Source organism: Cydia fagiglandana, chromosome 1 (genome assembly GCF_963556715.1).
Source record: "Cydia fagiglandana chromosome 1, ilCydFagi1.1, whole genome shotgun sequence".
NCBI classification, from domain to species: Eukaryota; Metazoa; Arthropoda; class Insecta; order Lepidoptera; family Tortricidae; genus Cydia; species Cydia fagiglandana.
Genome location: NC_085932.1, coordinates 3,965,116 through 3,986,686, shown reverse-complemented (window position 1 = coordinate 3,986,686; position 21,571 = coordinate 3,965,116). Strand labels below are relative to the sequence as shown.

Below are 21,571 nucleotides of genomic sequence, written 5' to 3'. Positions count from 1 at the left end.
TTTGATCTATTATTACATTACCTGGGCATCCTACTTGATCCTACATAAAAGGCGTAGGTTTAGTATCGTTTTCATTGATTATGTACTTACACGTTTTGTCATAATTGCACTGTTATTACTAACGTATAGAACCGACACAGAGAACCTGTATTTTACGACATGATTTGATGTTGTTTTGACAACAAACCATAGAAGCGGAATCTCGCGACCTAAACGTGTAAGCGCCATGAATTTTACGACGTTTTGGTCGCACGGTACAGGTTGGGATTGCGACGATTTCTTTGTTTTAGGTAGGTACTATGTAAGCATCATTAATAGAACCCTCCGCTTTAAGGATGCTTACATAGTAAAACAAAATAATTAATTTAATTTAATTTATTTATTAAAAATAACTAAGGTGTGATTGGGTAATTCTACTTCAAAATGTCGGCTTATTTTGAAAATCATTCGTAATTCCATTATTTTTGTCCATGTCGGCATTCTTAACTTTTCGGACCCGATTACCCGATACACCTTGTTTTAATTATTGATGTCTGTGATTGGTTGTACAAGGAGTTGAAGGAGTCCTGTAAAATGTCGTTGGCGTATAGACATTTTTTGTTTCGGTGTAAGGGTTTAGGAAATGCAATAAAAAATAAAATTAAAAATAGTTCTTTATTCTTTTAATCAGAATTATTAAAATAACTTTAAATTAAACAATTAACGTCTTATCTTTTGTAACATATCTGATGATGTTGACATGACACATTTTTATAATGATTAACAAATATTCAAACATCAAAGATTCACCATTTTTATCAACATTATAATAATCTTAGAGGACACTGATAAGAATCATACAATTATCACTTAGTCTCATCTCACTCTTGATTTATTGTTAGTGGTTATATATAGTACCGCTTTATAATGAATTATTGACACATGTCGTCAGCGACGTCAGCTCGTCGGTTTAATTGCGCCACGTTGCCGGACTTCGCTCGAGATGTCTGGCAACATTGAGCGAAATTTGTGTGTCTCCAATGTGTATCATAAGTCGAGCGATATTTCGTCTGACATATCTTGACTCCATGACTATGAAATGAACTCATCTCACATGTAACATCGCTGGTGACGCGTGTCATCGAGCATTTTCACCTAGGCCTTCAAGAGGCACTACTTTGACACAGCTACTCAAAGTTAAAAACGCAGTAAATCTGTATGCATCCCATACATACTTACAACATTATATACGACTTTTTTTCAAAGTAGTGCCGATATAATATAATGATTAGTTATAATTTTCAACCACTCAAAGAATTTACGTTACTCTTGTATAGTTCAGATTTAGTTTATCTTGAAAATACAAGTACAAAAGAAAACGATTTCCAACGGGTCTGGCATACAGATTAGAAAATCGTTATTAGAATCATAATATCACAGTCATTATTAACTTTAGATGCGCTCTCTCATCTACATGTTTTAGGGACGTATTTAACAGTTTAGATAAAAGGTCTACGCAAACACCGAAATAAGTGAGAGTGATCAGTTTCAATCTATCAACACTTTAATTCTTTGAAGGCAACAATCATTGAAAAATTTGCTGTTTTTCATCATCGCATAACTTTTTATCTGAATTGTTAAACCTCTCTAAATAAATGAAAAAAAAAATGTTCAAATAGTTTTAACTTCAAGACATCATATCACCATACAAGTTTGTTAAAATTTACAAGAAAATACATTTCACATGTAGTCTCTATTTGGGGCATTATCTATGAAAAAGGACCTTATTGTCGATAGCGCTTACGCCGCACAGCGTCGCGCGGCATTGTATTTATATCGGAGCATCGTTAATAATAGCGTAAGCGCCGTCGACAATAAGATCCCTTTTCATAGATAACGTCACATTTTTAGTTACTATTCAAGGACTTGCCCAGGTTATAAATACATTTTATTTGCTGATGGCATTATTCATAAACGTTTGTCACATCTAACAAATTGTTGATAATATCTTGTCCCTATCTGTCATTTTAGGTGACAAAGGGGCGTAGACTAAAACCGGCAGTTCAACCGCCCGAGGGTTCAGAGTTCAGAGTCCGTCCCTCCCAGCCATTAGAATACAGTATTCTGAAACGCTATCTAGTGATGCTAGTGCTAATTTTATGGCACACTTTTTGATTTAGGTTTAACAGTTTTAACACCTACTTTGTTATGTTGTTTTAAGAAGTATCACATAAATAGGGTTACTCCCACTCGTTAACCACCAACTGTACTGGAAATATAAAAAAAAAATCTGCAGTGAAACGTGAGTGAATTTGTGGGAATAACTCGGTGGGAATGACTACCACAAAACGGAGAAGCGGCGCAATCTGCACGGCATACGTTAACATTATGCCAAAAAGAATTACGCTTCGCAAGTTCGAAACCGCAGTTCGTTCGCAAACGTGAGTTATCAGAAACCATCGTTCCCAATTTAGTTCCGAGGCTGCATATATGAAATTCTTAAAGCCCGTTCGCAAACGTGAGCTTCAGAAACTATAGTTCGTAACTCAGTAGTGGTTCTGTGTTGGTCGTGGGTGCGGCGCGTTACCGGTCGGGGCAGCCGGGCGCCCAGTGGCCGCGGGCGCGGCAGCGGAAGCAGCGCCCGTAGCCGCCGTAGTAGGCGCCCGGGAGCCCCGGGACGTAGCGGCGCCGCCGCCGGCCATTCGCACCAGCTGCCCGTTCGCCATCTGTCACAATATTTATTTTCTCAAAAATGGACGGCAAGGTCGACTTTGCCGTCTAAAAAATAGGTCGCGAAGCGCGTAGTTTATGGTCACTCAAAAATTAAAAAGTTAAAAACATTGCAGTCTCGCTTTTGGGACTGCAATGTTGCATACAAATTCCATTATTTGTCGAGTTCCAAACTTTTTAAAATTTGATATGGCCATATTAAATGAAGGCACAGGCCCATTAAACAGCCAAACAGATGATTAGTACCGCGACTATTTAGTTGTCTCAAATAGGTTGGCGTATTTTCGGCAGAAAAATACACTTCTATTTTTTCATTAAAAAAATAAAAAGGCGGCAAGGACTTTTTTCTGTGAAAATATATACGTAAGAACGTTGGTTTTGTAAAATATTTCTATGATATTTATATTTCTTGCACCATTTTTGAGAAAAGCACTATATATGACTCGGCTGGAAGGCTACTTGCAGGCTTCGGATTCAATTAAACGGACTCCCAAGGTCGTCCGTTTAAAACGAATCCTCAGCCTGCAAGTAGCTACTTCCGAGCCTCGACAATAATGTACTATTATTATACTCCGGCGACCTTGTCAGTAGATAACACGGAAAATTTTAAAAAAAGGCGCGTAGAATTGGCTTAGAAAATTTATTCGTTGCAAAATTCGCCGAACGCGTCCAATATCCTACAATAGTTTATAGAATTGTACGATATTTTTTCCTATTTTAATTGCACGCACATATTCATAGTTATTACTGTCCCGCTCGCGTAGTGGCATTGACCGCCACCATCATCGGCGGGCCATCAATGTAATTAATGCGATAGAGATAGGAAATGGCGTGTCAATGTGTATTGGTTTAATGTGACTATCGTCAAAACATTACACAAGAACATTACGATCGGCCGCCGACATATACAGGGTGGAAAGGCACGACGATCCTTCCCGGAAGTATTAGGTCGTTTAAGTGATACAGAGCAGATTGGTAATGGTAAGAATCGTTAATTGAGTAAAAAATAAAAATACCAAATTTTCTACTTTTTAACTGTGGTGATAACCCTATAGCATGTGCACATGACGGCTAGATTAAGGATCTCCGTCGGGAAAGCTCGGGACTTTACGCTTTTTTCCGATCGTTGTCAGAATCGCACTGATGTATGAATGACGCATAAATGACAAATAAATCAAATGAATGCAAAAATATTACAATTTTATTACTTTCTTAGATAGTTACTTTTTGCCAATATTTAACACTATCTTCTCTTCACATACGGTGTTCAAATGTACCTCCGTGTCTTATAATGTACGCCGCAGCCCGCACCCGAGCCCGCGCACATTGCCCATGCGATAGTGTACCTATATGCTCTTAGTCATTTCCTCCGCAGATTGTCAAAAGCAGCAATTAGCCTTTAATGTCTCATTTCGTCCGCAGTTTCACATTCCGTTTGGTACACCATATCTTTTACACAGCCCCACAAATTTAAATAACCACGAGCATCTAACAACGGCATTTTTAATTGAAGAATATGACATTAGATAAGTTGTGAAGATGATATGTTGACCTCCTTTACAATCTTTGCATACCTACTTGTATGATTAGGTGATTTCTGGTAGTTGCTTAGCAATGTTGTTTACATGTCTTTTGTCACTTGACGCGATATAGAAAATATATGAAGTATTGTTATGATTTTAAACAAGCTTTTAATTACCGTATAAATAGTACTTCCGTTATATATGAAGAAGTTTCCTGCACCGCAGTGAAACAAACTTCATATGGTAGCAGAGTGAAAAAGGGAAATGTAAAATCTCCACGAAAAATACGGAAATACGAAAAAGGGTATGTCAACTATACGTATTAAAGTGGGCTTAGAAGCTCTAGATAAAGAAAATTATGATACATGGCGCATACACGCCAAGGCGTACTTAATTAAAAATAAATTATGGAAGCATGTATCGGAAACTCTTAAAGCAGACGCTACACAAGCCGAACTCGACGCAGATGAACTGGCGAAGTCAGAATTAATGCTATTAATAGCACCATCGGAGCTTAGACAAGTCAAAAACTGCAAATTTGCAAAAGATGTCTGGACCACCCTCGAATCCATATATGCTAGTAAGGGTCCCGCCAGGAAGGCTACTCTCTTAAAGCAATTAATACTAGCGAAACTTGAAGAAGGTGATGACGTACGAGAGCACCTAAAGAAAATAATGAACACAGTTGATAAATTAAAAGATATGGATATTGACATCAACAGTGACTTACTTTCAATTATGATGCTGTACAGCCTTTCTTCCGATTACGAAAACTTCAGAACTGCTATAGAGTCTCAAGACTCATTGCCTACTCCTGAAAAGCTAAAAATTAAAATAATCGAAGAGAGTGAAGCTCGTCGACGTGATGTCCCCAGCACTAGTAATTCCAACAGCACTGAAGAAGCATTCTACGCATTTTGCAAGATCTGTAAAAAGAAAGGCCACGATACGTCAAAATGCTGGTCGAAAAATAAAAATAATACTAGCAAGAAAAATAGAAAACCTAAGAACAGTTCCTGCAAAGCTAACAAAAGCGAAACGAACCTCTACAGTTGCTACTTAATTAATGAAAAAGCAAAAACAAGTTGGATTCTAGACAGTGGATGCACATCACACATGACATATTCGGACAAGCCCTTTACCAATATTAAAAATACTTCAAAAACATTACGATTGGCGTCAAAAGACCAAACTGCAGAGATAAAAGGATCAGGACCTGCTTTGATTGAAATTAAGGAAGGAAAAATTGCCTTAACTGATGCACTATACGTACCAAGCCTGTGCGCTAACCTCCTATCTGTTGGAAAAATGACTGATAAGGGATTAACTGTCTTATTTACAAAGACGAAAGCAATAATTAAAGATCACAAGCGAAGAGTACAAATGATAGCAATCAGAGACGATGATGGCCTGTACTATTTGAAAACTAAAAACAATGATGTTGTCAGAGCCAACAATGCTGCAGAATCTGATGATAATAATAATGATCGAAAACAAGATGAGTCTACAGATATCATGAAATGGCACTGCAAAATGGGACACATGAATGAAAAAGACCTGAAGCTAGCCTTAAATAATGAAAGCCTGATTGGATTAAATTTTGACAGTAATAGCTCTTTGGGTGAATGTGAAATATGCGTACAAGGAAAACTTACCAGAACTCCCAGCAAACCAAGTGACAAGAAAATGTCACGTACGACTCAACGTCTTGAAATCGTCCATAGTGACGTTTGCGGTCCATTCAAACAACCTTCGCTGAACGGCAATAAATACATTGTAACCTTCATCGATGACTATAGTAGATATTGCCGAGTATATTTCATTAAAAATAAAAGCGAAGTGCTGCAGAAATTTGAAGAATATAAAGCAGAAGTCGAGAACTACACAGAAAACAAAATAAAATGCCTACAGAGCGATAATGGTACTGAATACCGGAACCAAAAATTCGACTCATTTTTGAAGAAACACGGTATAGCAAGAAGGTTATCCGCTCCATATACTGCTCACCAGAATGGAATTGCTGAAAGAAAAAATAGAACACTACTCGAAAAAGCAAGATGTATGATGTTGGAATCTAAAGCCCCCATGTGTCTATGGGCAGAGGCAGTATATACAGCAAATTATTTGTCTAACCGGAGCATAAATCAAAGTATCGATAACCAAACACCATTTGAAAGATGGGTAGGAAGGAAACCCTGCGTACACCATCTATATATCTTTGGTGCTAAAGCTTTTGTCCTTAAGAAAGGGAAACGTGACAGCAAATTTTCTTCTAAGGCATTACCTGGAATGTTCGCAGGCTATTCTGAAGTTTCTAAAGCGTTCAGGATCTATGTTCCGTCAAAGAAGAGAACAATGATATCCAAAGATGTTCGTATTCTGAACAAGAAGTTCTACGAAAATGGACAAGATTCTCCTAACCTCTCACCTTTACATGGACAAAACAAACACGAGTTATTCTATGACTTCGAAAATGATGTCAATAGTGATCCTATAGAAAATCATGATGACCTGAATGAAAATGAACCATTTTACGATACCGTTGAGATCGAAGAGAACGGAGAAAATGTAAATGGATTTGACAACGAGGCAGATGATAATATAGTAAATCATGACTATCATGAGGCAGAACCAGAACTTGTTGTGGATGTCGATGCATCAGTCCATGCACCAGAGGAAGTAGAAGCACGAAGGACATACAATCTTCGTGATAGATCGCGCATAGAAACACCAAGAGTATTAGAGGATTATGTTTTGGCAGCTATGAATATCGATAACGAAACAGAACCTCAAACATTTAAATATGCTATGATCAGCAAAGATAAAGCGAAATGGTTAGAGGCCATGCAAAGTGAAATGCAATCGCTGGATGAAATGCGAACTTGGGAACTCGTCGATCCGCCCAAAAATCGCAAACCACTTTCGTGCAAATGGGTCTACAAAATTAAAAACAATCCAGACGGCACTATTGAACGTTACAAGGCCAGGCTGGTGGTAAAAGGTTTTTTGCAGAAACCAGGCATAGATTACCAAAAGACCTTTAGTCCAGTCGCTCGCCTCAGTACCATAAGAGCTGTTTTAGGGATGGCAGCTCAAGAAAACCTGGTTCTTCAACAGTTTGATGTATCAACTGCATTCCTGAATGGTGATGTCAAAGAAGATATATTTATGAAGCAACCAGAAGGATTCACTGATGGTACAAATAAAGTCTGCAAACTTAAAAGAAGCTTGTACGGACTAAAACAGGCTCCACTATGCTGGAACGCTTGCATATCGGAATACCTCATAAACTCAGGTTTTACCCAGAGCAAGAAAGATCCCTGCCTGTACATGCGTGATAAAGTGTTGATTGCACTTTACGTAGATGACGGTTTAGTGGCTTCAGCCAATGAAGCATCTGGAAGAAAATTCATTGAGGAGTTAAGAAATAGATTTAAAATAACTACTAAACCGGCGTCTTACTTTCTGGGGCTGGAGATTAACAAAACCAAAGAAGGTAATATCACGCTAAACCAGAGTAAATATACAGAGAAAATACTCCGTAAATTCGGAATGGATAACTGCAAAGCAGTGCCAACCCCGGCAGTAAAAATTAATAAAGACGAAGAAGAAGAAGATGATGACAATATAGTTTTTCCTTACCGTCAAGCCGTGGGAGCTCTAGCGTATCTAATGGTCGCTACAAGGCCAGATATAAGCTATGCAGTTAGTGTTGCCTCAAGGAACTTGGAAAAACCAACTAGTCTCGACGTAATGAGAGTAAAACGAATTCTTAGGTACCTCAAAGGTACAGTAAATAAAGGATTGGTTTTTTCAGCCAGCCGGGACAAGAAGTTGATATGCTTCAGTGACGCTGATTTCGGTGGCGACTCGTCTACGGGCCACTCAACATCAGGGATGATTTTCTTATTCAATGGTCCCATAATGTGGAAAAGCCAGAAGCAACCGACCGTCGCTATCTCGTCAACAGAATCTGAACTGGTAGCATTAACGGAAACTGCGAGAGAAGCGTTATGGCTTAAAGAACTCCTAGAAGAGTTGACTGGATTCATTGAAAAACCAACCATTTATGTGGACAATGAATCAACAATTAAGCTTTCCGAGAATCCGCCTTACGAGTTCCACAAGAGGACGAAACATATACGAATTAAACACTTCTTTATCAGAGAGTGCTTACAGAATGGCGACTTCGTTCTTAAGCAAGTCTCATCTGAACTACAATTAGCGGACATGTTTACCAAGCCATTGTTTGGACCAAGGCTAACAACGTTAAGCAAAAGAATTGGACTTCAAGACTTGTAAAGGAAAAAAAAGTATTGTGGATGTGAAGATGATATGTTGACCTCCTTTACAATCTTTGCATACCTACTTGTATGATTAGGTGATTTCTGGTAGTTGCTTAGCAATGTTGTTTACATGTCTTTTGTCACTTGACGCGATATAGAAAATATATGAAGTATTGTTATGATTTTAAACAAGCTTTTAATTACCGTATAAATAGTACTTCCGTTATATATGAAGAAGTTTCCTGCACCGCAGTGAAACAAACTTCATATAAGTAAAGTTCAATGACAATTTAATTTCAAACATCAGACGTCTTGTCTATTTCCTACCACGCAAGAAGGTTTGTTAGTTAGGTATTTAAGAAGTATTTATTCTTGATTTATTCTTAGTATTTCATTTTTGCCAGTTCATTTGGTGCATCCTACACAAGTTACACAACCTACTTGTATTTTTTTATTATTTTAGATAGTTTCCAATTATTCGAAAATAATTTTGTGAAACGTGTTAAGAAACTAAAACCTTTTTATCAGTGAAGGAATCCAGAGATATTTATAAGACGATTGCGTACTTTTGAGTGGTTGTCAATGTCATTTGGACTGTCGTTGTAAACAATGTTGTTGTTTAGTATTATTAATATTAAGGAATAACATAACTACTTCATTCAAGTATTGAACAAGTGGAACCACTAAGAAAGCGAAAATCCTGCAACGATTCTTACCGTGTTGTAAGCAGACCTAAGAATGGTCTAACCAACAAATTAGAATAATTTCCTGTCGTATACTGATTGTTTACAAGTAAGTTCATTGACCCTGTCACCTGTTAGGGTTAGAACAAAGTAGTTTTTTGCACGGATGTTTAAAAGGGCATAATTTAGAAACGGTTGCCCATATTAACATAGTTTCTATGGGGAAAATATAGAGCTTAGGCTAAACAATCCCCCTTTTGCGGAAAGGATCGTCGTGCCTTTCCACCCTGTATAAAACTCCTCATACATACTTAACGTGCTTACTTCAAAAATATAATAACACGATATACCTAATTAAACCTAGGGTAGATACAATTTTTGTTTGCTGCAATAATGTGGAGATCTTTTGTTTCTATCCTTTAGGTCTTTACGAACATAAAATGTAGACTAACGTAGTTTACTGCACGCCGGGCGGGTTAAAAATGCCTCAATATGGTCAAGCAAATCTTATCAGTAGAAAAAGGCGCGATATTAAAATTTTCTATGGGATGTAAACCCTTCGCGCCTACATTTTTTAAAATTTGCCGCCTTTTTCTACTGACAAGATATGCTTGATCAACATTAAGTACTCAAATTCGAGCAAAGAATATTGATACTTACAAGGAACAAAGTAAACAGTTTCTCGTAGTAGTAGTAGTCTGTCTACAGTTTGGCGATACTTTTGCATACCTAGACATAAGTATATTTTTTGAAATAAAGAAATAAAATTATTTTTTTAAATTAAAACTCACCCTGACCACGTGGACCACCTGCGGCACCGGCGCCCCCTGCGGGCGCTGGAAGTACGCCCGCAGCGCCGCCTCCAGCGGCACCGCCGGCGGCGGCGGCGCCACCGCCACCCCCCGCAGCACCATCCCCCCCCGCGGCACCGTCGCCGGCAGCCGCACCGCGCGCAGCTCCCGCGTCGGCGGCGGCGGCGTCGGGATCCAAGTCAGATCCACTGTCGGAATCGGAGCTGGACGAGTAGTGGCCGCGGTAGTCGCGGAAGAAGCGCCCGCCGCGCCCGAAGAATACGTCGAGGGGGTGTTCGTAGTCGCTGTTGTCATAAAATAAATTTTTGGTAAAAAAATATCATTTTTGATACTAGCTTTTATCGCTGACTGCACTTCTCTTTGAACAGTCAACTAATACTCATCGAGACAATTCTAACAAACCCAAACACAATGAGCTTGCCTTGTTTCATCGCAGTCTGGCCACCTCCGGTCTTCATCATCAGATCAGCTTAATGGTACCACAGTATAGTATCGTCACCCAACTTAAACATGTGAAATTCAAGTTCCTGCTCAATCGAATGAGCAGTGGATCTAATTTAGCTTGCAAGATTTGATTATAAACAACGGGACAGAGGAAACTAAACAACAACAACTTGTTAAAATAGGTAAGATTAAGAAGTAGGCTAATTAGACACGGATAAGTCAGCTATCTAAGCCCCATCACACGAAACCTAGACGGCTGATATTTTCAACCTTTTCGTTATTTCATAACCTAAAAATGACAAAGACTTAACGAGAGAGCAAGCTACATCAAAAGGTATTATAGTAAAACACGTGAGCTAGTTCAACACTGATTTATTATATCATTTATATCCAAATGTAGATAGGTACAGTATTGTACAAATACCCTAAACATAGGTAATATATTACAGTATATGATTTCCACCCCACGAAATTTAAAACTAACAATAATAAAATTCTATACAATATAATACGACTCTTTATTGCACACTTTTCCCAGAACATAGATAATAAATTTGAATCTATCAAGTAGGGACAATTTCATGTTTAATTGATACACGCAGTGGCGTAGCGTGAACTAATCGATCGGTGGGCGAAGTCGCATCTGTGAAGCCCTTTTTCAATGTGTATTCATTTGGTAATAAAAAGGGACCCCCGAGGGGCCCCCTTAACGCATTCACTGCCAACGTTATCGCCGGCTACGACCGATCGAGTGTAGCGATAGCGACCAGTGGCATAGCGTGAACTAATCTAGCCGTGGGCGAAGTCGTATCTACGAGGCCCTTTTCTTTCAATGTGCCCGTAGGGCCGAACCTAACCGACGGCCCACGCCTAGCTACGCCACTGGTCGCTACACTCGTAGCCGATTCTTCCCACGCTTTGTAGAGGAAAGCGACTACGAACAGACGGGTTCCCAGCACTCGAATGTCACTCAAGGCCTTAGTCAAGGGGCCGCCTCGTTGACGCCTAGCTACGCCATTGAACACACGCGGTATGTACCGTGCGTTAGTTTTCAACCTACGCATATGGCTTAGTTACTCACTCGGCGGGGCCCCAGTCATATTCGTCGTCGTAGTTCTCGTAGTCGTCCTCCTCCGGCCACGAGCCCTCCCCGTCGTTGTCGCTCTCGCTGGCGGTTGAGGAGTCGTCATCTGAATTACCTCCGCTAAAAAAGAAAGGACATCTGTTATCCGAATATAGCAACTGGGACGATTGTTGTTAGATTACTCTACTATATATATCCACTACTAGGAATTTAAATTCTACTAATAGAATTGAAATTAAGTGGTCAATATCAATAGATTCCAAATTTCCATCGCTCGTATTTCAAAAATTAGCATTAGCCGTTTTCCACCGATTTTCGAGTGACGAAATCGAGCGATCGAAATTCAAAAATCGGCCCCCTGTCCGCCCTCTGAGTACCCAACTGGCGCGAAGTGGCGCAGAATAGGGCGGAGTGGCGTTCTCTTGTGTCAGAGGCCAAGATCCTTTTGGGACACTGAGCCAGTGAAGGAAGAAACTACTTATACCTATTTACCTACATTCTTACGTCGCATTTCTAATAACGCCGAATATATTAAACCCGCCAGAGGCACTTTTTGCTCGACTATGGCAAATTGAAAATGATGTTATCTAAGCAGGTAATACCTAGTACCTGCCTGTCTATGTGCGTGGATATGTTTGTGTAGTCCGTAGCCTCTAAACTAAATAAATACAGAGCCGATTTTTGTGAATGTGCTTTCAATGAATTCGTCTACACCACGGGTGACTTTTTTAACTAGGCCACCTTTTTAACCGACTTCGTATTAAATTTTTCGAAATATATATTTTTCAACGATTTGCTTGTTGCTGTTTGACTTTTTCATCAGTTTTACATTAAACGACACATATAATAGACGGACGGGTGCATGCAGCAAAGTTAAGTAAGCATACCGAGTGGTCCCGGCGTAGGAAGTGGTCGCCTCCTTAGCCGCCAGCTCTGCGAACAATACAGCTTCATAAGTACCCGGTATACGTACTACTCTACCTATTCTCAAATCCTAGGATACTTGGGGAGCGCTTTTGCCTTTACTTTATCTAAAAAATTCGCCCAGGCATTTTACGAATGCGACTGCCATCTGACCTATCCTTCAACCCAAAGTCTGTATAAAGGGGAAACTAAAACCTAGTAGGATTTTCGGTTCCTCACGATGTTTCCCTTCGGGGAGCAACTGATAAATAAATATCAAGCACGACTCGCAACGTTCATGATTCCAGTTTTCGAACCACCCGCCCGTTCAATTTTCGAATATATCGCTTGTTCGGGTATATTAATTAGCACTCGGGGTGAAACAACAACTTTGCCCGCTTGTAAAACAAATAACTTATTTACGGAGATGCGCAGTTATTAGTAAAGTTAAGAGCAGGTCTAAACTAACACAGGTCAGTTTATGAACTAACATTCAACGTCCCTTAGATACCTACAATAAGATTCAATCGTACCTAACGCTACCGTACCCATGTTAGTGATGTTAGTAACACAATGAATTGGGTTTAATATAAATAACTAAACGTTGTACATATGAAGCTGCATTGTTCGGTCCAAAACGAAAAATTTCTATTTTTTGTCTGACAAAGCAATTTTTCAGTAGAAAGAGGCGGAAATTAAAAAAAGTAGCAGGGAAATTTAGGCAAGGATCGAACTCCGGTAAACATTTATTTACTGACAAATTAGTAGAATGAAACGCACATTTTCTTATAATACGCGGGCGGCGAAATGTGTACTACCCGTCTGAAGGTCTGGGTATATACCCATGGACTCTTGAAAGTACCATCGCCCTCACTGTTAACTGTCCATTGGTGGACCTTATTATAAAAGGCATAAGGTCCACCGATGGACAGTTTAAAGAGTGTTGCTGTTTGAACAGGAGTGCCACCCATGTACATGCGGCCACACCAGTTTTGGTGCCTAGGTGTAGTAATTGCCACGCACCTCTATGGAACCGATGCCTGCTCGCGCTTGTATCTCTCGTAATAAATGCCTTTTGTTAGAGAGTGAACCTTCTGTACCTAGTAAAATTATTATTAAGGTGAGGTTCCAGTTGTGAGGTCGGCCTGCGATAGCGCTGTAAATAATTAACCCTTTAACCGCCAGAGTCTGATTTATAAGACATTACAGTCATATCCAGCTCATTTCGCCACAGTCTGATAAATAAGACAAAGATCTGATTTGGTTTTTACAGCACATTTATAACTCCCGTAACTATGCCAACCTTACTCTGCGTGGTACAATTAATGTCGGTGGCGACACGAGCACGCTCGATCAAAAATTGCTGGCGGTTAAAAGGTTAAAGGTAAGGACGTACCTGCTCTCGCGTTGAGGATCTCTTGGCGTTTCTGTTTGGTCTCCTCCGATGTTTGCATCATTCGCTCGATTAGCGAGTCCAGTACTATGCTCTTGCACTCAGATGTTATGACTGTCCTGTAGAAAATACGAAATTACTGTATATGGACCATTTGACCATCAATAGCTACAAATACTCCTAAGAGGCGTCAAAACTTCCCTGAATAGTTAAGCAGAAGTAAAAGCAGCAAAACGAAATCACTACAACGGCTCGGCCACGACTTTACACGACCGGCGACGGCAGCGGCGGCGGCAACCATAGGTTGGAGCGAGACACAGCGATCGGACCTTTCGTTCCCATCCCCTCCATAATTGCCTCCGTCGCCAGTCGCGCAAAGTCGTGGGCGAGCCGTAATAATATATAACCCTAAACATTTACAGTAATGCAGAACGTTGGAATTGTGATTAATTCATCAAGCTGTGTCCTGGGTCATGGCATTGTTGAAGAACCCCAAAATCATGCTATACTGTAACTATGGTATATTGAGTTGTATGGCGGTCAGCAAAATGTTATCAGCGCGTGTCGATAACTTTGTATGGATTTGAGCACGCGCTGATTCAGTTGAGATATTGTGTGTGTCGTAAAGATAACAAGATGTATAAAACACTTAGGTATGTTTGAATAAATCAGTCTAAGATTACCAGTCAACGGAGTCTTTTACTCACCCAACTAAGTTCCTCTAAAAGTCAACTTAAATCAATCTCAAGATTATGAACATACCTGCATATGGGGCATTCTCGTTTGTTCTTCTTCCACTTGTCGATGCAGTACTTGCAGAAGCTGTGCGAGCAGCCCAGGGTCATGGCGTTGATGAAGAGCTCAGAACAGATGCTGCACTGCAGCTCTGTTTCTATGATGTCTTCCACGTCGGCACTTTTGGAGCCCTCGCCCACGCAGGTCACTGTTAGGCTCTCGAGGAGGGACTTCTTTTCGGTTTCTACTGATTGTAGCTGGTGTCGCACCTGGGGAATTAGAATAATAAATGAGATTTTTTTTTATTTTATGAATGGGCTTACTCATGGCCACAGACTAGCCGAGGCGTAGACGTGGCCTACGATGTAGCGAGCTCGCCCAGAAGGTGCCTGTTCACTCTTGATTTGAAGGTTGCCGGGTTATAAGAACAATAGATTATGAACAATAATCTATTGAAAATGAACAATTGTTGGAAATGAACAATAGATTATGTTGATCATGGATTTGAAAGAGCTTATATTATTTACTAAATCTGGGAGACCGAGATTTGCTCGGAAAACATATAAAAACTCAAGCATGAGCGTTTTCCCAGAGATAACACCGAGCTAGATCGATTTTTCGCCCCCAAAAACTCCTATATAGCAAGGTATAAGATATGCCAGTGTGACAAATATAGTTAATTTGAGTGATATGCGTGGAGTTTTTTGAGCAAAATCGAATTAGAAATGGTAATATTTCACAAATCAATCACTGGGGCAGAAAGGTTCTTGAAAGCAACCTCGAACCGAAGGACGCGGCCATAGAAGCCTGTCTTGAAGATAGTCTGCAAGTTTGTGTGCCTGAGCCAACAGTTCTATCTCCCTCCCACACTGCTGTCCCGCTCTAACCTTCTCCAGCTGCGCCTGCAGGGAGCTGATGACCTCGCTGGACTGCTCTGCTTGCTGCTGGATCCGGTCGGCCGCTAACGCTGATAGTTCTATCTCACGTTTCTTTACATGTTCCTGTCAATCATATTTTCAATGTTTTTACAAGGGTAAGAGAGATAATTGTATGCAAATTTGATTAACCATCTCCTGTAGCTATCCATAGTATCCATACATATAAATGAGGCTAATACCATAGTCATAGAGAAATGATGACTAGAGTATTCACTCCATACATCAGTTTCCTTACTTATTAATAATATGTGGTATGGCAGGGGTATGGTATAACTTATTACCCATTATTAAGTTTGAAAGTAGGTAGCTAAAATCTTTATACTTAGAAGACTATTAATGATGGATGGCACACCTTTTGGGTTATGCCAATAATAATAAGTGAACTAAGTTTCCAGTTCCACAAATTTTTCATCAGATAATTCAGATAACCATTTGATATTGGTATTTAAATGAATGATTAATTGACATTACCTCTAATGTCTGTATGGACTTGCCGGCATCGGCTTCAGCCACAGCAAGTTTCTTTTCGATTTCCGCACGCTCCTCTATCTAAAAGAATATTGTAAACACTCGTAATATTAATAATTTACAAAAACAGATGACCCCAAAAGCCTCAAATTTTTGCAGCTGGGACATAAACTTCAGGGGGTGGATTTCTGTCTGACAAATTTTATCAAAATAATAGTGAAAAGTGAAGAGGTGAAAAGGTAACAATCAGAAAGAATCCCTTTTGCATTTATAGTAGTGTTAATATTGCCAGAAAAGAACTAGAATGCATGCTATTAGATCTAGCAAAACAGAGTGAGGCAGTGGGACTGGAGCTTAACTCAGACAAGACTAAATTGATGACAAATTCTAGGAGACAAGAAATTGCAGTTAATGGATTCAGTCTGGACTATGTTGAAGAATATGTATATCTAGGTCAAATAATATCATTCAAGAACCAAATGGATAAAGAAATTGAAAAAAGAATAGCATCCGGCTGGAGCAAATATTGGTCACTCAAAGAAATCATGAAAAGCAACCTTGGTATACGGATAAAAAGCAAAACTTTTAACACATGTGTGCTTCCATGTCTAACCTATGGCTGCGAAACTTGGTCTCTTACTAAAAAACAACGAGATAAACTTGCAAAGTGCCAGAGAGCTATGGAGAGGAGCATGCTCGGTGTAAAATTACAGGATAGAAACCGCAGCTCTGACATAAGAACCAGAACAAAAGTGACAGACATCCTCACCCACATAGACATGCAAAAATGGAGGTGGGCAGGCCACACTATAAGATGCAAAACAGAGAAGTGGAGCCAAAGAATTCTCATGTGGCACCCTACAGATGGATCAAGATCGCAAGGCCCTCAATTAACACGATGGGAAGACGAAATTATACTCACAGTGGGACCACTCTGGACAAGAGTGGCAAGAGAGAGGAAATACTGGAAGGAGGAGGCCTTTGCCGACAGGCACACTGAACCAAGAGACTTCATATAAACATTCAAAACTAAAAACCAACAATCATGTTCAGAATAAAGGGCTATATAAATAAATAAATAAATAAATATTGCCAGAGAACACTTACTAGTTGTTTAATCTTTGATTTCTCCTCATCACTGAGTTTCTGGAGCTGCTCCTTCTGCTGTATGAGGAGTTGTTCCGCTTTCCGCTTCTCATTTTCATGTAACTCTATCTGTTTTGCGAGATTATTCTTTATATTATTTAATTCTTCTTGTAACTCTTTTTCTCTGATTAGTTTTTGTTCTTCTAATTCTTTTAGTTCCTGTAGAAATAGAAAAAGACATATGCTAGTGGTAACTACATGAACAGCTATGATAATATTGTATGATCTGTGTACCTAATAATAAGCCATGAATTAATTATATATGAAGTGAATGCATTTAAAAATTTTTGAAATAAAAAATCAAGTTCTCTGATAAGGACTCAGTTTCTAGAAGAGACTCAGTCTCTAACAAGTTGAATATAACTCACACATTTTGGTTTACTTATAAGAGCAAGTGGGGACTTAAAGCAAAGGACTTGAGTCTTAGTTAACACTAGTGATTGGTTTGTACATTTTTGTGTTATAAATAAATAAAATAAAAATAAATATTATAGGACATTTCTACACAAATTGACTAAGCCCCACGGTAAGCCCAAGAAGGCTTGTGTTGTGGGCACTCAGACAACGATATATATAATATATAAATACTTAAATACATAGTAAATAACCATGACTCAGGAACAAATATCTGTATCATCATACAAATAAATGCCCTTACCAGGATTCGAACCCGGGACCATCGGCTTCATAGGCAGGGTCAGTGACCCACTAGGCCAGATCGGTCGTCGTCGTGTTATGGAAATAAACAAAAAAACCTTTTCTTTAGCAAGTCTAAGTTGTTCAGTCTCTCTCCGCAACGTCTCCTCCAACTCCTTCTTTTCTTTCAGCCGCACTTCTTCCTGCTCCCGTATCCTGGCTTCTAACTTATCCAGCATCTCTTGCTTGGAGGAACTCTCTCGGTTCAGCTCGGATAGGAACTCGTCCCTCTCTTTCAATAATTTATCTTTGAGAGCATTATTTTCTTGAATCAGTTCTGACTCGGTTTCATTATGCTTGGATATTTGCTCCTGGAATTTTAATAATATGAGTACATTTTTTTAACTATAAATTAAACAAACACGTCAGAATATAGAAACTCAGAAGGTTGCGTATTTCCATCTCTATTACTCTTTTAATAAGAGAGAAGAGAGGGATAGAAATGGAGGTACAGATGTTTTGATTTTTCAAGGTATCAGGAGGCTTTCAAATTGAAAGGTCTGGATGACTCTTTCATATCCTAACTCTAAAATGTCAATAACATTAAGGGGCTGTCCGTAAATTACGCCCCCCCCCCCCCATAATCATCCAAAAATCATGCTTCAAATGACCCCATTTCCTCCTACTTTATGCTACCGTCATCCGATGTCCAGACCCCCCCCCCTAATTTGAAATGACGTAATTTATGAATAGCCCCTAAGGCTGCCTTTCCATTGAGGCAGAGATGAGAGGAAACATGCAGAAATCAATCAGCATTGGTTGTAATCCAACATAACAACTTTTAGTTTATTCCCACGCATCTCTGCTGATTTCCATGTCAGAGAAAAGGCAACCTGAACCCTGTGTTATGTCAGAAAGCTTAATATCTCAAACATAGATGCTTTTTGCTGGAATGCTTTAATTCTGTTTGTAGTTACAATTACACACACACAGATGCACAGTGCACAGTTGCACACTTTTTAACTGCTACTACAATAATCTTGTAATCTATTCTGTAGTAGTAGTAACAGTAACTAATCACTTGTTGTACACAACACAGGTTTACAAAAATTAATTACAGTAATGAAAGTATAAAGGCCAACTTATCCCTATAAGGGATCTCTTCCAGCTAACCATAGAGTAGATGAGAGGAAAACTCCAGTCAGGTCAGATAGACAAACTTACGGGATGTACAGTAATCTATTCTGTATAGTTTGCAAAAGAATGCTTACCATTAGGGATGCTATTTTCCCCTCCATTTCCACTTTAACGGCCGCCAACTGTAGGTCCCTCTCCTCAATGAGCAGCGCCTTCTGCTGCTCCACCTCATCATGCTGTCCTTTCAATTTCTTTATCTGAGCCGCATAATCATCATGCAGTTGCTGCTCTTTTCTACTCAAATCTAACTGTAACTGCTCTTTTAATCTCTTACTAGTTGTCTGCATGTGTTTCGCATTCTGGATTTTCTCCTCAATATGCTGTATTTCACAACTCTGCGATTCCTCAAATTTCTTTTTGACATTATCAATAAAATCATGGTTCTCATCCACCTCTAGTTTTCTTCTCTTACATGGCGTCGACTGTTCACTTGTACTCACGAATTTGTACACAAATTCATTGGAAGATTCTAGCTTTATTACATCCTGATTGTTTAGTTTGCGCTTTTGGCCTTTGCCTAGTTTGTTTCCATTTACTTCAATGCCAAAGGAACTGCAATCTTCTAATATCCAGTTATCGTCTATTTTCTTAAATACACAATGATCTCTAGACAGACAAACGAACGGTATAACGACTGAGTTTTGAAGACCACGACCAAGTTTGAACTGAAAGTTTTAGAAGTTAGAATAACTTACTATAATGATCACACATGTAATTCCACAAGCTAATAACAACTTATCAATGATAGCATGAGTATTATTATATGTTTTCGTGTACTTACATCTTCAGAGGTAATTGCGATTCTTTGGAATTTTACAAATTCTGGCTTTAAAGGTTTTGAGGAACACAGTATCGGAAACTGATCTTCCATTTCGAAGATTCATAAAAAATAGTACAATAAGTACATTTGCATCGATACATACAATTATTGAGTTATTTTTAAATAACAAATTACGAAAATCCAGTATAAAGCATTGATTCGAAAAACAAAGTCAAACAATGTGTCAAAATAGGGTTACCTGTAATTAAAATTGAAGCGTTCTACGTTTTCTACAGATGTCACAATTTCGCCGCCATTGATCATTAAAATTTGTCAACAAAAAAAAAGGAATATTGTCAACTTAAGCGGTATCCAGACGGGATGATCAAATCGACCGATTGAAAAAATGCCCCAGAACGAAAATAGTGGCGTCACGAATTGGTATTCCTGCCTCCGCACCTCATTTTATCGGTAATATCGGTCATTATCAGCGGTTAAATTCGGCGAGCCAAATTGGCGCAACTTGCGTCCGCACGTCCTGATTCGATCGGGCAATTTAATCAGATTGGTGAAATATTTACTAGTCTGGATATGCCTTTGAAATTATGACATAGATGGTAGGATCCTATAGACGTGCTAAGCGAAGCCGCGATTCGCGCACGAGTGTGGAGCATATACAGGGCGTCCCAAGACTATAGTCCGTTTTTTTTAGCATTAGAAAGAACTTCGCAGAAGTAAGCTTGTGGTTCCAAATCCGGCACTTCTAGCAGTAATAATTTGAAGTAAATTATATGTATTGACCATGCTAAATTAGATAATTCAATAATTATTAACAAATAACGAGCCTGATAGAAACTGCACGCTTACTTCTGTGGAGTTCTTTCTAATGCTAAAAAAAACGAACTATATGGGACATCAAGGGAAAGTACCTTAAATATCGTAGATAGGATATTTTGCTGAAAGAAGACATTATTTTAATATAAAAAAACAATTTAAACTGCATTCATAGATTTTTAAATAATTACAGGGTTGAACCGGGAATCGAACCCGCTACACGAGAAAAAAAATCAACCTGTACTTTTATCATACCGATCGAAAGGATTCATCATAAGGATTATTTTTTGCTAAATAACATAGTGTCAGAAACAAAAGGAAGATTTTTACATTTTTATTTCAAAATTAAATAATTTAATTTATCAAATGCTCAAAACGAGTCCCATTCTGTTGAATACAAAGTCGCACTGTTTTGATTATTTCGCTAAATTTCACACCAAATGTTAAAATTCATGGTCTTCCTTTTATTTCTGACACTATGTTATTTAGCAAAAAAATAATCCTTATGATGAAGCCTTTCGATCGGTATGATAAAACTAGGTACAGGTGATTTTTTTTCTCGTGTAGCGGGTTCGATTCCCGGTTCAACCGTGTAATTATTTAAAAATCTATGTTTGCAGTTTAAATTGTTTTTTAAATTAAAATAATGTCCTCTTTCAGCAAAATATTCTATCTACGATATTTAAGGTAGATACTTTCCCTTGATGTCTCAAAGTCTGGGGACATTCTGTATACTACTCTTTGGTAATGCTCCAAGTTGTGCAACCCCATAGATAGAGTTAGACCAAGAAAAGTCTGCAGCGATTTTGATAGCCCACGCAGTGCGTCATTTTAAGGTGGTGGTTTTGAATTTATTGGTTGTTTTTGCTCAAAACCAACCTCCTTGGTATACTTACACGCAAGCCGGCAGCCTGGCCGCTGCGACCGATGGTGCCTTTGCCTTCGGAGCCGACTTCTTTTGTTCTAAAAAAGTATACTTTTCTCTTCATTGGAAAACAATGGGAAAATACATGGAAAATA

At 39.0% G+C, this 21,571-nt stretch overlaps 1 protein-coding gene across 2 annotated transcripts; it reads right to left on the bottom strand.

Moving 5' to 3' along the window:
• Positions 1-640: 640 nt before the first annotated feature.
• Positions 641-19,966, bottom strand: LOC134677901 (E3 ubiquitin-protein ligase RNF8-like). Of its 2 annotated transcripts, XM_063536380.1 has the most exons (12): positions 19,739-19,966; positions 19,032-19,622; positions 17,880-18,131; positions 17,086-17,283; positions 15,982-16,059; positions 15,460-15,573; positions 14,600-14,841; positions 13,841-13,956; positions 12,429-12,474; positions 11,539-11,661; positions 9,993-10,297; positions 641-2,705 (listed from the first exon to the last, which is right to left on the bottom strand). In XM_063536380.1, exons 1-12 carry the CDS (start codon positions 19,826-19,828, stop codon positions 2,563-2,565), a joined length of 2,298 nt encoding a protein of 765 aa, XP_063392450.1. In that variant the 5' UTR covers positions 19,829-19,966; the 3' UTR covers positions 641-2,562. The 2 variants fall into 2 exon arrangements, with proteins under 2 accessions (XP_063392450.1, XP_063392515.1); XM_063536445.1 differs by lacking the exon at positions 12,429-12,474.
• Positions 19,967-21,571: the final 1,605 nt, after the last annotated feature.

Excerpts from the sequence above, each read along its gene's own strand:
- LOC134677901 (XM_063536380.1), bottom strand. The coding sequence starts at position 19,828 with ATGGAAGATCAGTTTCCGATACTGTGTTCCTCAAAACCTTTAAAGCCA. Across the intron at positions 17,284-17,879 it reads TTAGACTTGCTAAAGAAAAG|GAACTAAAAGAATTAGAAGA; the intron begins GTTTTTTTGTTT and ends CTATTTCTACAG. Across the intron at positions 2,706-9,992 it reads AGGTGGTCCACGTGGTCAGG|ATGGCGAACGGGCAGCTGGT; the intron begins GTGAGTTTTAAT and ends ATATTGTGACAG.